This window comes from Mugil cephalus, chromosome 5 (genome assembly GCF_022458985.1).
Source record: "Mugil cephalus isolate CIBA_MC_2020 chromosome 5, CIBA_Mcephalus_1.1, whole genome shotgun sequence".
NCBI classification, from domain to species: domain Eukaryota; kingdom Metazoa; phylum Chordata; class Actinopteri; order Mugiliformes; family Mugilidae; genus Mugil; species Mugil cephalus.
Genome location: NC_061774.1, coordinates 19,457,030 through 19,473,742, shown reverse-complemented (window position 1 = coordinate 19,473,742; position 16,713 = coordinate 19,457,030). Strand labels below are relative to the sequence as shown.

At 42.3% G+C, this 16,713-nt stretch overlaps 1 protein-coding gene across 4 annotated transcripts in view; it reads left to right on the top strand.

The window, feature by feature from the left end:
* Positions 1-16,713, top strand: part of si:ch211-26b3.4 (connector enhancer of kinase suppressor of ras 2) — a 63,107-nt gene that overhangs the window by 36,461 nt on the left and 9,933 nt on the right. For 3 of the 4 annotated variants that reach the window (XR_007112899.1, XM_047585918.1, XM_047585916.1), the window contains exons 10-19: positions 4,731-4,858; positions 5,779-5,990; positions 7,915-8,001; positions 8,843-9,051; positions 11,828-11,865; positions 11,976-12,018; positions 14,455-14,503; positions 15,101-15,273; positions 16,262-16,335; positions 16,485-16,556. Coding sequence is in view for 3 of the 4 variants with exons in the window: in XM_047585918.1 (XP_047441874.1) it covers positions 4,731-4,858; positions 5,779-5,990; positions 7,915-8,001; positions 8,843-9,051; positions 11,828-11,865; positions 11,976-12,018; positions 14,455-14,503; positions 15,101-15,273; positions 16,262-16,335; positions 16,485-16,556 (1,085 nt within the window). In the remaining variant the exon portion in view is untranslated. The remainder of the gene's footprint in view (positions 1-4,730; positions 4,859-5,778; positions 5,991-7,914; positions 8,002-8,842; positions 9,052-11,827; positions 11,866-11,975; positions 12,019-14,454; positions 14,504-15,100; positions 15,274-16,261; positions 16,336-16,484; positions 16,557-16,713) is intronic. The other variant, XM_047585917.1, reaches the window with a different exon arrangement.

Here is a 16,713-nt window from a genome sequence, read left to right as displayed (position 1 = left end):
ACAAGAGCCTCTACTCAGCAAATACTGGAGATAATTCACTGAATCCAGAATACCTTGCTAAACAGCCTGTTTGTGTGTGTGTGTGTGTGTGTGTGTGTGTGTGTGTGTGTGTGTGTGTGTGTGTGTGTGTGTGTGTGTGTGTGCGTGTCTGAGTTGGGGAGGGTGGACGGGGGTTGCGCACGTTGCCAAGCACGGCCGTATGTGCGCTCGTCCATCTGTGTGTCGAAGCCAGTGTGCTCCTGTGCGCATTTGTGCCCAGAGTTGTTTTCTGTTATCTGTCTCGTTGCTCCTTTGAGAGGCGAAAGGAACTGGGTCACTGCACTCTGCGAGCCTGGTTCTGGATGCATACTGTACGTAAACACTGGCAAAACAAACACACAGAGGAAACACATGCACACTCATACCTCTAAGCCCGGTTTTGGAGGCTCAGTCGCACGGCTGGGAAGTTTAGCTCAGATGTGGCAAACGTTCAGTTGGATTAGGACTGAATCCGCAAAGGAAACAATTTATCTCTGGAAATTATCATGTGATACCAGACCCAAATCCCTCCGTGGCAGCCTCTTTTATTCTGCTAAATAATAACACACATCTCCCTCTCTCTCTCGTCTTTCTGTGTGTTTGCGTTTTTGTCTGTGGTGGGATGGAGTAAAAGCAAGCTGATGCTGGCTATGATTTTAACTAAGAAGATGAGGAATTGTCTAATGCAAAAAGTACAGTCTTTTCATGTGTTACTGAAAGCCTCACATCGCCCGTGACCCCTCTTTCATAAATCTCCCACATGTTTAGACTCACTGTATAAATCATTACTCTTGGTAAATACCTGCTATTTTAGTCAATATGACGCTTCGGCTGATGATGTATTATAAATGGATGTGACATCATTGCTTTTTTATAATTAAAGGACGTTTTTCTGGTCTGTTTTTGGACAACACGAGAGCTTAAATATTCAGTATTTCAAACATGAATGCAAGTTTTCACTGCAAAGGCAATGGCAAACAAAAGTCTCACTTAAAGGTCTGGCGGCTCAACTTTTAAGCCAGACTGGATGAGAAGTTCTGAAAATGCAAAGACTTAAGTCACACTTCTGTCAGACAGGTGGGAAAACCATCTGCCGGTGAAAATCATGTGACGCAGCCAAAACTACAGCTACTTAATGACACTTTTGATGACAATTCTGAGTAAAATTCAGGCTGGTATCGGCGATACCGATCCGATACTTTGTGTAAATACCACCTAATGTGTCTGGTAAACCTAAAAAAAAGTAGTGTATTTCAAATCATAGCTTCATACAGAATACAAGACAACAGAGTTGTTTATTTAAACTCAGACGTTTTTGAGGTAGCGACCTCATTTACTATATAGCCGAGCTAATACCATAAAAGAAAAACCAAACAGAGGACACAATCATACAAAACATACAAAAAAAAGTAATAACATAAAGTAAAAACATAATAAGATCATTAAAATAAATAGTTGTTTAACTATTAAGAACTGCTATACACACGCACACATGTCACACGCGTGTGCATACACCCACATGCGCAGACCCGAGCTGTGCGTGTTTTTTGAAAGTGCATTCGCATTCGCTTGTGTCCTCGCATGTGTGTGCACGCATCGCAAATGACGTCGTGCCTCAATGGTGAAGTCGAGAAGCGTGTTGTTTTCAGTTCCAACAAAGATCCCCTACGTCATGGAACACGTCAAAGGAAACAGCAAAGCTGAGCTAACTGGATGCTGACTGTAGTATCATATTCTGCGCACACACATCAGAGTGGAATTAATGTCCTTATCTATATCACGGCAATAAAAACAAATAATTTCCTCAAATGTCACACTGTTGATTTAAGACATCAATACATGTGGGTCTAGTTTTATATGTTTGTCTGGATTAATTACAGTATGACCTGTAATGGTACCAGGGCCTCGGGACTCTTGACTTAATTACTTGACTGAACATGAGGTTAGATGTCACTGGTAAGGCTTTTCCAGTTTAATTGTAAAAGAGCTCTATGTGTTTCTTAAACTTCCTGGACCAATTGTAACAGCTCATACGATACAATTAATAGGATACATCAAAGCGATGTGATACGTCATGAAACAATACGATAAAAAAGCAAATAACAGTAAAGTCAACACAACTACAATACACTTTTATAAAAGGCTAGAAATAAGGCAAAACAGACTGCCTATAAATAAGTCTTCCAAACTGAGAACCAGTGCCTAATGGACGAGTCAGCATCATCCGTGGTTTTAGCAGCATTGCACTACTTATGAACGAATTTCAAGGATTCCCCTGAGAATTCTTATTATCAAAGATGGAATAATTAGTTGGGAAAAAAATGCTTGTCTTGACCCTGACTACATTATTATCGCAGTGAGTCCGCCAGACAAAAAATATCATGATAGAGATGTTAATAAATACAAAACCTACATCTGAGCTTTACATTTCTTTACATTTCTAACTTTTAACTTTTAAACCTTACTAAAGGCCTTTGTGATTTAAATTTGACTTGCCCTTAATCTTAAGTTTGACAATTATATATCAGACTATAAGGTGGTGACATGTTAAGGAAAACTGTAAAGGTTCAAGGTTCTGTTTTAGCTGCTTCAGTTCAAAGTTGTTCACTTTCCCACTACTGTGATGTTTTACTGTGACACTTGAACAACAAAGAGCCATGAAATTTTTGAAGTTTTTTTTTCATTGTTCTTCCAGGAAAATAATTAAAAGTGGAGAAAATTATAATTATCCACAATTCATGGCAGCCTTCTGTGACTAGCGTGAGAAAGTGCTGACGACACTTACGCAGCTAATGAGCGTCTTTCTAAACACGAATCAACAGTTTCATGACAAATTGCACAATTTAAGTGAGAGACAGGACATGTTTTTTTTAAACTAAAAAAAAAAAACTAAAAAAGGAATTTCAAGAAAGCAAAAAATCCTTGTATGGAACACATACGCCTTAAGGACTTTGTGCTTATTTTAAGATTTTTGTCAAGCAAAAAAAAGCGTAACCCATTGGCCTATTTTTTTCTCCTTAATACAAGGTGATTTCATTGAATACAAGAATATTTTGCTTCTTTCTAGTAATGCTGTTTTTGCAGTGTATACCATGAGAAAATCTGTTGCCAGAACAATTTAGGAGCCGAACCAAAACATGTGACCCAGCGTCCCTCTCTCTCGTTTGCACCTGTCACAGATGTTAGAAACATCACAGGACATGTTTAATACAGGGCTCAACAGAAATGGGTTCAAACGTTTGTCCCCCAACCATTAACTACCATCCACTCTTTCCAAAATAAGGTCTTGTAATGGTTGATACTCGGTAAGAAATAAGTTGAGTTAAACTATTAACTATTATTACTATTATTAACTATCTATGTATGTGTGTCAGTGGGGCTCCATGTGCACATGTGCAGTCAGTGGGTTAAGAATATTGGCCCTGGGAGACTGAGAGGAGTAGATTTTTTTTGGTAGTTTGGAGTGGACGCAGCGGGGGTCAAATGGTTTAAGTGCTGTTTTAACAGACTGAAATGTTGCCTGCTGTGGTAGATCCATCTCTCTCTACTACTCCTACCCCCAGCCTCCCCTCAACCCCTTTTCCATGCAGGGAGCAGTGGGCTGTAATCACTAAATTACTGTTTTCACTCTCAGCTCCAGTCACTACACTGCACAGCTCCCCCGTCTCTCTCTCTCTCTCTCCCCTGCACTGTTTTTCTCTGTCTCTTGCCCTCTTTGTCCTATTTCATTTACCCTCTTACCCACCCACGTACACACACACACCCATCTCTCTCTTTCCACCCCCATCTTCATTATTTATTTTGAAGCTGTCTTACTGTAAGCTGCCTCCGTGAGAGGAAGACTACGCCTGAGAAAGAGAGGAAGACAGAGAGGACAGTTTGGAATATGAAATGACTCTGATTAATGCATCGCTGATGAAATGATGAAACACTGTGCCTCCTTAATGAGAACGCTGCCCGCTTCGCCCGTCGCTCGGGTTCTGCTTATCTATTCTGTCCGCACTCCTCTCCCTGAAATGGAGCGCGCTCCTCGGGCATACAGTAAAACAATCACTTTGTCAAAATCTGGGAACCTCTTCCTCGGGGGGGAAAAATTTGGCGGCGTGAGCGAAGTGTTTGTCACCCCAGCTGTTCTGCCAGAGAACAAATAAAATTAGTTTGAAATTCAGTCTGAGTTGCTGTGACATAAGAGGCGAGGCACCCTGTCCTCGCAGAGGTCCCGGTGACAAATGAATGTGCGCGTCCTTGAGTCGAGCGGAGGCAGGAGGCCACGCTAGCTCCCCTCTTGTCCTCTCCTTCCCTCGTAGCCTAGGATGGAGCGAGGGAGGAGGGAGGGGTGGGGAAAAGAGAAAGCGCAAGGAGCGCTTGGGAGAGGAGGAGTTGTCATGGGAACAGACACGGAGAGCCCTGCGTGAGTGAAGAGGCTTGAGACAAAATGATAGAATAGTGAAGCGACTGAACGTGGGAGAGGCTGCACAGTCAGACAGGTGTATGGAGAAAGGCAACGCGGACAACAGGGCCGCGGCTGTGGAAATAGCTCCTAGTTTGTGATTCAGTGTTGAAACCAATGCCAAGGAAGATATCACATGTAAAAGGATGCATTTCCTTGTAACAGAGCTTGAAACAGAGCCCAGTTTCCGCAGGCTGAGCTCCGAGAGCCGTCACCTTCCTCCAATAACGCGTCACTAAAAAAGTCCCTTTCTCTCTTTCAGCCGGTCCCCACCAGCCCCACCAGCACCTCCCCGACACCAGTTGGAACTTTGGGAATGTCCAAAATGGACGCCCCCAGCATGCAGGACGTCTACATCCTCTCTCCTGTCTCTGGACTCTATAGCACCAGGTCAGATGCACACACTTGTATTTGAAGATTCATGTCAATAACAGAGGGTGTGCATTGGAGTCAGTGCCACGCCAGGGCCACGCCCCCCTGAGTGGCAAAAACATTGTGAAATGTATCAGTAAATACCACGAGACCTGGGAAAATGTGGATTATCAGATCAAATTTAGGGCAACTGGACTCGACAGTGATCCATACGAACTAGTGTGGATTTGAAAAAGTGGATTAGCCTCAGTTTCAGTTAGTTTAAGTAAAGTTTTAGGTCAATTCAGTTATGATAAATGTAGCTAAATTAATGATGCTAATGCTAACAGCTTTACCGAGAAGTAACATTAGCCACACAATGCTGTAGCGTCCAACCGGACATTAAAAGGATGATGAGGAGTGATCCACAAATATTATGTTTATTGTTCTATTGTTATTTATTGTTGGACCTGAAATAGTTACTGTCGGCCGTAACGACGGCAAAACAACGACATCGACAAACTTATCTGACATCCTTCCAGACCGTAACTTAAGAGGTAACTTAAGGTATGACTTTATCAAAAAAATTACAACATAAATTAATATTACCTGATATTAGATGTGAACCACAACACCAGGTTTCTGTGCAGCGACCCATTTACTTCTCTTTTCTTTGGCTTTTCGGAGCCTGTAACAATATATCTGTGACTGCTTTTCAGATCTGTTAGTACAGTCAATCACACAACAGCTCTTCACCTTTTTTTTTTTAATTTAGTTTTACAGTTTAGACGCTATTAAAGCCTATGATTCAAACTAATGCTGTTAATCTCTATGCTCAGCTGTCATTTATTGCCACTCGTGGCTGTAACCACGGAGACTACGCTAGTGGTGACGTCACGCCCATACCCTCTATTCTGATCTCCTGATGACAGTGATGATGACACCTCTGCTCTCCCCAGGGAAGAGATGGGTCTCATGTCATGTGACGACATCAGCCGCTACAGCGTGAGCTCCCAGTCTGGCTCCAAAGGCTCAGAGGCAGTCAGCTACTACCTGGACCAGGACAGCGGTCAGTACTTCTCTCTGCTGGAAGGAGACGTGCCCCCAGTGCCTGACTATGACCGGGGCCGCAACACGGGGGTACGCCGACGGGACAAGACCCCTACGCACGGTAAGATGGCAGGTTTGAAAGGAACAAGAACAGCTCCGGTCCTCTGTTTGTTTCCTCAGAACAGCATGCGTTCTCCCGCAGGTTCTGTCACTCTTTCTTTTCACCATTTCCTCCTTATGTGTTAGTTCATCGCTCGCTTCATGGCTCTGCTTCCTTGTGTCTTTATCTGGTGCACACACATCCCAGAGAAAACCACAATCACAAACGGTCAGTCCAAACACACTGTCCCCAGCTCCCCGTCTACCCCACCACCTGTGTCCGCCCCCACTCCCACCACCCGACAGCTTCCACAGCATCCTTCAGTGCGCACCCCCATCAGGGGACCACTTCATGACATGCAAGACGTGGGTCACGCAACTTCCTCGGAAAGGCTAAATAAAGCCGACCAACCTCCTTTCACAATGTGATATTTCTGCTTTCATGAATGTACACGCAAACATAATTATCCTCAGACCTTTAATGTGGAGCTCTGTTGCCCAGCTTAAAACTCCTGCCAATGTTTGTCCTCAACGCTGGCTGTAGAAGAATCCCATCATTATTAAAAAGGAAACCTTCAAAGGCGGAGCTATTTTAGAAACAAATGTCCCTTACAAGACATTTATTTTTAATATTGCCTAATGTAAACTTTAAATAACTAGCAGATAGACGGTAATGTTAGATGACAGTGAAATGTTTCTTTGCCAGTTTAAGAGGCTAGCTTGGAAGCTACACTGAGGAATGAGTTTCAGTTTCTAGATTGCAAAGGACTTTAGGACTCATCTTTGGGGAACATGCAAAAAAAGAAAATACGGTGTAACACACGTAACAGTATGCCTTTTTGATAGCTGTAAGTTTTAAGCTAAATAAGTTTATAGTTAATTGCTATAAAAAAATAAATCTATACCATAAAGCTCTTTACTGTTATTTACTTTAAATTACTTTCAACAAGAATCCTATAAAGTTGTTTATGGTAATTTAAAGTAAAAAAAAAAAAAAAAAAAAATCTAATATGTAAATGTTGTTACGGTAAATTATTTCAAAACAACAAATATACCATATACCTTATTACTGCATACTTCAGCAATAAAATGATACAACTGTATAAACTTTATTAAAAAGTTCAACTTTATCGTAACTTTACCGTAACTTACTGGCAGCTGTATTTGCCAGAATTTCCCTACAAAGAATACGGTAAAATCCATGTGGAATTACAGTTAGATGCTGTTGATTTTACAACATACAATTAACATATGGTTAATTATAATGGAAATTGCAAATTAATGAACAAAAGTGTCTGTTAAGATGTTTCAGTTTTGGACAAATGTGCTCAACCCGTTAACCAACATACAGTAGCATTGCTATCTATGGAACTAATTTCTTCTCTAAAATGTCACTTCTGATAGATGAAAACAAATTAATTCAACCAAACTAGCAAAAGAATTTAATACATTCATTTTCTACTATACAATGGACACAAAATCGTTCACCCAAAGAACTAAACTGAGATTTTGGACTCTCTCAAACAGTTACTGAGAGTCATCTTTGAATGTAATCATTGAGATAAAAGTCATTTTTGAATTATTTGCAAAAGTACTAGCAGTGGGCTTTCTCGAACTTCTGAAGGTACACACAGTTCAGACACTCAAAACAAACATCTGACAGTAAATAAAATGTAAAGAAGGTAATGCAGTAACGCCTAAGTGACAATGGAATGATAATGTGGTCATGTTTCAGGGTCACGCTTGACGCTTGCCTTGCAAGTCACGGTAGTCCCTCAAGAGTCCCCACCCCCCTCCCCAGCCTACGCACACACACTTTCACACACTCCCACCTGTCCACCCCTCTCGCTGTCTCCCACGCTGTCTCTCCTCCGCGACACCCCACCTCCCCTCCCGTCCCTCCCCCCCCACCAGCCGACTCTCTGATTGATGATTGGTGCTTCCAGGTGACCTCAGACCAGTTTCCATGCCTCCCGAATATAACTGGATGGCCGAGGCCAAGGAACCGAGCATGGGCAAGAGAGGGAGCCGAGGTATACACACACACAAACGCACGCACGCACACGCCACGACACAGCACAACACAACACAACAAGGCCCGTCACACACTCTACAGGTCGTGCTGGCGCCATGCTTTGCTCCATGCTCAACTCAACACATTTCAGCTCATCTTCTGGTTATCCATGGTGGTGTGGTTGTGTGAGGATACATATCTGGCGGGTATGTATCTAACAGAGCGACGGGTAAACGTAAATGCAAGGAAATTGCATTTATACAGCCGTTCTGGAAGTGAAGATATTTCTGTGTGACCACTTGGAACCGGCTCCAGCATTTTGCGGCGAGGCTTGATCTGTATTCAAGTGAGGGTCCTCCTCCCTACCATCAGAAAGTCTATGAATAACATTAAAGCACAATGCTAATGCTGGGGGTCTGCCTGTGCTCCCTTCCTCCCCGATCTCTCTGTCAATTTTAGTTTTTCACCTTTAAGTGTATGGATAATAAACAAATTAGGTGAGGGGCTTTATCTGTGTGGAGCTAAAGCGGAATAAAACTTTCTGTGACTGACAAGATTTAGCGCTAGTGGCCTCCAGATCAACATAATCACTGCAAACAGATTAGCTGTATGTCCCCGGCTGTGGATCCATATCAGATACTCCGGCTTAGAGCCACTTTTATCCCTTTCTTTTTTCTTTTTTTTTTATCTGTAAGGGTCTATTCAGGCTCGTCTGTTTCTACTGTGGGGTTCTCCCTTGACTCTGCGAGGCTATCTGCCCTCCCTGTGGTTTTCCCCTCTCTGTCATCTGTTCGGCTGAGCCTGTCCATCCTCTGATGTCCGTGTCCCTCCACCCCCGCCCCCTCTCCTCCTCCCCACAGATTCAGACAACTCCCTGCTGCGCTACCTTAGTGACGACAAGATCCTGGTGATCGAGGAGGAGCCAGAGGGTCCGGGCAGGGAAAGCAGACGGGATTCCACCAGGCGCTCCCGGCGCAAGAGCCGTAATCCCAGCAGCCCCAGCTTTCCCATCAGCCCCTCAATGCTGTCCTCCACCCTGCGGCTAGACCAGCCACCAGATGCTTTGCCTGTATGTACACAGTCTTTTAAGTTATATTGTTACCCTCTTTATGCATAAGTAAATAATAGGTTGGTTCCAGGCTGGTAAAGTAATATTTTCCCCTTTTTAACAAATTATAAAAAGACCAAAACAGCATTGAACTGATCATAAAATCAAAGTGAAAACCTGTTACTGCTGTTATGTTCTTCCTCTGTGTCACTGCCCTTGTGTGCAACCGTGTGTACGTGTGTCCTATAGGCCTATAGGTAGCCCCAGAAACTTTTTTCGGTCTGAAATGGTTTGTTCAGATGTTTGGCTTGTGGCAAACAGCAAAAAAACAGCAACCTGTTCTACTCCCGTCCTGTAGGTGGCAGTGTAACTATACAATAACAATAACGCCATATAAAGCCACTGACTGACACCATCATCATGCAGGAGACTCATGTAAACATGTATATGCCCACTACAGCACAAAATTAATTATTCTTAGGTATAACTTGGGTTTAAATAGTTCATGATAAATGCACTTTTTAATTTACTTTCTTTAAATAAAATATAGTTCAGCAAGGGCGAGTAACATTTAAAACACTGAAAGATTAATTGGCAATAAGAAAATGAGAAAAGTTATGTTTTCCTTATAATGAAAGGCAACTTATACTTCAACGTGCTTTGACTTTGTCTGGTTCATATCAGAAACCAGGCCACACACAGGTGGTGGCAGCATTTACAAGAATTGAATTGATTTGTGAAGAGGACGGACTTTGTACAATAAACAACAAAAGGATCCAGGGGTAATGGAGCAGAGTTTCAGAATACAAGCGCAAGAAATTAAACAATAAATTAAACAACATGCACAATCACGACCGCGGGACCTGTGTCCAATCACCGCGCGTCTCTGAATATTCACATATTATTGCCTGTGAATGGGCTATTTTCGCTTTTAACAAACTACATGTTGTTCAAAGCAGACATTTGGTTCTCTCAGTAGGGATCAGGTCATGGTGTTCACAGATTCACGCTCGTTGTTGGTTGTGTACGGCATGTGTGTGTTCGCCAGGTAGAGGAGACAAAGGAGAACGAGAATAATGAGAGCCATTGTAAGGCTGCCAACACCATGGAGGATGAGGACAGTGACACTGAGGCATGCCAGTAGCTCTGCGGCTTTCAAGCACACGCCAGTACATACAATACACATGCATCTGCACACACAGGCATACGCAAACTACACTGGCGTAGACGGCTACCCTGAATTGGTATGCAGGGTAGCCATCTCGCGGCTCGTCCTAACTCATCCTAATATCCCCCATCTCCTCAGACACGCCTGAGTCTAAATAGGAGTTTATTCTGAACAAACACACACACTCGCCCGCGCGCACACGCACAAAAGCACGTACCCCTGTGAGTAGGTGTATGACTCAGCATCAGCTAGACCAATTACGAGCACGACTGACAGGCTGTGCTTAAAACACACAAACACACACGATGTACTAACAGCTTAGCTCACACCAGCCCTCTCTAACCCTCTGATGATGATGATGATGATGATGATGATGATGATGCTGATGATGATGATGAGATGCGTGTTTCTCATGCCAGTGACTCATACCCATTCGGTTGCACACGTGGTACAGCTACTATCCCGCACTAACAAGCATACGGCAATCTTAATGGCTTGCTTTTTTGCCCTCTATCTATTTTTTTTTTTTTTTGGTGTTATTCTTTTCTTTTAGTGGAAAAAATAACTCCAACATTATGGGAAATAAAATTCTCTGTTTGACGTTTTGAGGATTTGAGAAGTGTCCTTGCCCTTACTTATTTTACCACAGTGCATGGCTTATAATGGTGCAAAACTAAGCACACAGTAGCAGCAGAGGAGCAGTCACCGTTAATAGTGTTGCAAAATTTCATGAGAGCATGGTTGGATTATGAGATAATGGTCCCTTGGACACGCCGACTGACTGAGCCCCTTCACTCTCCAGCAAGAAACGCTCCTAATGATCTCTTCACACTGCGGCTTAGGGTCCCAGTGGCACCCAGACCTGAGCCCGTGTGGTCCCATTTGTTTATCTGAAAAACGCTATTTTGTGTCCACGGTGGAAGAAAAAAAAAAAAAGGCAAATTCACTGGACTGGACTGAGAGGATTATATCTGCGGTTCGTAAGCGATTAAATTCTTGAAGTACTAGGTCAGGCAAATTCATATTTCAAAATTCAAACCTGTAATCATCCCAAAAATAGTGTGCCGGTGTTGGAATCAATAAAATGCCTGTGACAGCCAAGGTCCTGAGGACATTAAAGCTACAGTAAATTCGTGTACAGGTGGTATGAATAGCTAGCGTTGTCCCCTCCCCCCATTTAGATGACGTGTGGCTTAAGAGTAATGGACATTTAAGCTTAAATATAGTGCCTATTTATTAAGTATGTATATTACTGCAGCCTGGAAGCCGGGCCAACTACCCTGCCTACAATTATTTTGTGACCGAAAGGGCTGAGCTGATTATTCTCGAGCAAATCAAATCATTTGGGTGGGCTTTATTCTGGAGTTGATTGTAGGTCTGTCCAGTTTTGTGCAGATGGATTTTTCTCTCTCATTATTGATTAAAATATGCCCCAAAATGAAATCCAAATGTTATGTTACAAGACTTTTCTTTCTGATAAGAACTGAATCTAAAGTTACTCATTACATAACCTGCACTTCACTTCTTGGATCAATACAGCATGGATCCAGGTATACAGAGAAAGATGTATGCATAGGTTTTTTTTTTTTTAGTTATTTAATGGAGTATTCTTTCTTCTCTGTCCATCAGCGGGGTGCGGACACACTGCGAGCAGACACAACAGACCGGTGAGTTTGTGTCTTTGCTTGTCGGTGGTTCGACCATATGCTTGTGATTGATGGAGCGAGTTTTAAAGGTTGTTTGAGGTTGCATTCAACCCTGCCTTCTCCCTCTGCAGATACTCGGGCTCAGGAAGCTCAGGAGCGGCCTCCATGAGGAAGGTATGAGAAAAGATGTTTAAGGTGTTTCATCAACGTATATATACCGAATCTTGTAGTATTTCAAAAATGATGCCGTCTTTTTTCAGTACATTCTGATCTGAGCCGAACCCCATCATCATGAAACAACACAGGCTTCAGTTACACGGACTGTCTCCTACGGCAACCACGTCCTCGCACAGATCAATTGCGTGCGAATAACAGCTGAACGTAAAGCCAGACACCAACAGGAGAGTCCTGAGATTAAATCCATTCAGGACTGTGATAATTAAATAAAAGATAAGAGTCAGATGAAATAAACTGGTTTCCATATGTAGGTTACTGTGACACAGGAAGCGGTGGATTTTAAAATGAGATCTGTTAACTTTTAAAGAAGAAATAAAACACTGGTACAAATGAAAAGCTAAATTAAAGGCCCAAATTCGTGACTGTGCACCCATATGCTACGTTCAGACCGCACACCGTATAGAAATATGGACTTGGATTGGCCCAAACTAATGCTAGTTTCCCAGGCATATGGGTCTCAAATTCTTGCGAATTTGGAGCCATGCAGAGCCACGTTATTTATGACTACACTTCTTGTTTTAATTTCACCTTTGAGGATCTGTTCCATTGTCCATCTTCATAATGTCTGTGGTTCAGACAAGTGGCAATTCGTATAACAATAAGTTGGAATTCATTTTCAGTGGAAGCCAGCACTAGATCTAGGCCTCAAACTAGTTCCCAAACTCTTGTGCCTATATGACGGCTTTGATGTGTTACATGTCGAAGTTGAACTGTCCTCAACCTTCCCTGTGACGCAGTGACACGTCAAACCAATCATATGTATTTGTTTTCACCCAACTTTGAAACAGCTAACATCACCAAGTGTTTGAGCAGCTACATTTCAACTGCAACTTGCAGATAGTGTAGCTGGCCATGCTGTAGCTTATAGTAGCTAATGTTTGCTTAGTTCATATCGTAACAGGGGCTCTGCGGAGGTACTGCGAGGGGGGTTGCAAAATCTTTGGTTGATTGGGACTTTTTTTAATATATTTTAAATTTTCCCCCACAAATTTAAATTTCTTTAAAACACATTAACATGAATCAAACATATTTTAGTAAAGGGATAAATGGAGGCAGACAACGTTATCTTTTTAGTCAACATTAGCAGATGAGAAGCTAACAGTCCATCTCTCTCATCAGCCAACTACTGAAGCCAAAATGGTGATGATAATATTGTATATTTATAAATAGCACTAGGCCGAGTTTAATATAGAGCACATATAGACAGTAGGGGGTCCGTACTAAATCTCTCATCAGCTTGGGGGTCCTTGGGCTGAAAAATGTTGAAGACCCCTTCTGTAGCGATTTAGCATCTGGATGTTTTGGGTCTTCTGTAGTAACCAGCAGATATCTAGATGGCAGATAACGGATGTCCAATTGACCTGTTCCTTGTGCTGGTCTTGTTTACAGTCCAACTAGCAGCTTAAAGATAACATCTACAACACAAATTTACAACACGCTTTACACACCACACATGCAACAGCAAATCGATTCATGCGGTTCAGACTAGTGGTACCTAAATCTTGCTCCTTGTCTGCGGATTCTACATATTAATCTGCAGATACCTCTTTATGGATATTATTATTTTTTATTTAAACTTCCTTTTACCAGGTCAGTCCCATTGAGATCAATGATCTCATTTGACAAGCCAGTGACAAGCACCAACGGATGCATTTATCATTGAGATTATGAGAACTTTAAAATTAGACAGCGCGATGAGGCTCCCAAGGTCTCTTTGAAGGCTGTTCCAGGTAAGAGGAGCTGAGCACTTAAAGGCCCTTTTACCCAATTCAGTCCTTACACTTGGTACAGACGATAGGATAACATCTTGCGATCTCAAGCTATAGCTATTTATAGCTGCAAATAAGCAGGGAGCTTGCCTAGCATGGCTTTATAGATGAACAAGTACCAATGACTGAGCCTTCGCATAGTCAGTGAGGGCCGGCCAATTATATGACTTGGTTGCAGATGTTATTAAGTGAACTGACTTAATTTTGTTAAAGCATATTTCACAAAATTTGTGCGTTAAACCTCATCATGTTAAAGGTTATGTGTAGAATTGGATTGAAATAGATCTTTGATATCTCCGTTGTTTGCTTTCTCTGACTCACAAGTTTCAGTTTTCCACCTCCGGTTGTAGGCCACTTCCTGGTTCTAGAGGTTTTAGCACTGCGCCCCCCCCCCCCCGTGCAAAAAATCCTCTCCGCTGTGTTCCTGATGAAATATATATATATAAAAAAAGACAAACATGGAGTGTGAACTGGCTGCTTCTTTATATGGCGAAATTCCTCGGCATCTACTGTACCTGCAAACTTTGCTCGAGCATGACTTTCTCATAATAGACTTTTATTTCCTGCTAACATCTTTCCTCTCTCACCTTTCTCACCCTTCTAGTCTTTTCATTACACCTCTCTCAGAACGAAAACCAAAAAGAGAAGTAAAGGTAAAGGATGCACCTGCTCTTTTCTATTTACACTTTCATGTTCACTGTACCGTACGTGTATAATACTGTGATCTGAGGCCATTAAGTGATTCTTACCCCGAAAATGCGTCTCAGTCTTAACGTGGTAGCTGTGGTACATCAACGTGCACGATGACAGGGCTGGACGTGATACCAAAGGCACATCAGCTCAGGCTACAGACATTATTTTGGCATGTTCCAGGTGTAGCACACTTGATGCAAATAAATAAACAGACCAAAATAGGAACAACAGTGCTGCACATGCTGTGTTGTCTTAACACCTGTCATTCCTGTTTTCCCTTCATTTAACTCCGTGTAAGTGATTGTTTACCTATTTTTGATGATACCAATTTGTCACTGCCTCTTATGTAATGTGCCCTAAATATTATTCAGTGCTGCAAATGGGCACAAACTGCTTGCTGATATTACAACAAGAGAGCGCAACTGTAGGCGACTGCAGACATTTGGATTCAAAGTGGAATCACTAAATACAAGTACACAAATATAGCTATCTTCCAGGGTCATCCTTTATTCAGATCCAGTTGCAATCCGTTGTTCCTTCTTTGTCACGTTCTCTAGGTTCGCTCACCAGTGCCAGTAGAAGGAGAATCTCCTGTAAGGACCTCGGCCATGGCGACTGCGAGGGCTGGCTGTGGAAGAAGAAGGATGCGAAAGGCTACTTCACTCAAAAATGGAGGAAGTACTGGTTTATCCTCAAGGAGTCTTGCCTTTACTGGTACACCAACCAAAATGTAAGGGATCTCATGTAACTATTATTTTGTTCTGATGCTTGTAGTCATTTTACCTTTTTTTTTTTTTTTTTTTTTACAGAAAAATGTATATTTAAACATTCCAAAAATTACATTAGATGCTTGGTGTTGCAATCAGCAACACACACACATATATATATATTCTTAATTACATTTTCTTGATCAGTAAAATCCAATCTACTATAATTGATTAGTTACTACCATTGACTTTATATACTATGGGCAAACCCATTGTGATGTCATCTATTGGACTCGAAAATCAAATATTAAGCTGAGATGAGCTTTACTCTGCCCACACATGGATACTCCAAATATGGACATGGGGAGTTGTGTTGAGACCCGCCCACCCAACTCTCCACTACCTGTTAGCTCAGGCTACCGGCTGTCAATCAAACCAGCAACGCCTTTAATTATGCAGAATTTTAAATCTTAAAACCTGGCTGTAAACATGTTTAATATTGCCGTAAAGTTGGACTTTTTAACATGGGGGGTCTGTGGGGATTTACTCCCTTTTGGAGCCAGGCTCAAGTGGCCACTTGGTGAACTGCAGTTTTTTCCACGTGGGATTCATCACTCAGACCTGGAGGTTGCCGCTTGGTCGCTGCTAGCTGTAGCAGCTCTAATTCGTACTAGTTGATCTGTCTGTTCCATTCAAACCATTTTTAACTCCCACAAACACAAAAGTCATTGTGAGACCTTCAGATATTGGTTTAATGTTTGGGTTTATGTATTATTAGTTGTAATTGGTGATGATTTGTTTATATATCTCAGTTTCTAAGTTAGGATAGCTTATCTATTTTCTAAAGTGAGGAAAAGACTTCATCCTGGCCAATGTAAACAACATATGTTGTTTTCATATGCTCGACTACATTACTACTACCCTGAATAAAATTGGTATATCAGTATGCATGACATTTTGTTCTCTCGTGTTGATGATGTACCACCACTCTCCATCTGTCTCCGCCCGCAGGATGAGAAGGCTGAGGGCTTCATCAGCCTCCCCGAGTTCAGAATAGACCGAGCCATAGAGTGCAGACGGAAATTGTGAGTGTCCCTCACATGTCGCCAAAATTACTAATCAAGCACATTTGCGCTCGCCCACACAACGTGAACGCACACAGACCTTGAGCTCACTTGACAAAAACACAAAAACAAAGCGCTAATCAGTTCTTCTTCTCCCTGTCCGACTGCAGCGCCTTCAAAGCCTGTCATCCCAAAATCAAGAGCTTCTTCTTCGCCACAGACTGTCTTGAGGAAATGAACAGGTGAGGAGCGAGTGTGTGTCTTCAATATGTCGACAATAGTCAGAGACCGGGGACGCAACGTGTCCCGTTCATGAATATTTTAACTGAGTAAATCAAGTTTACAGAAGCAATAGTCCCACCAACACAACACTGTGCATGAATAAGGAATGAACCTGGC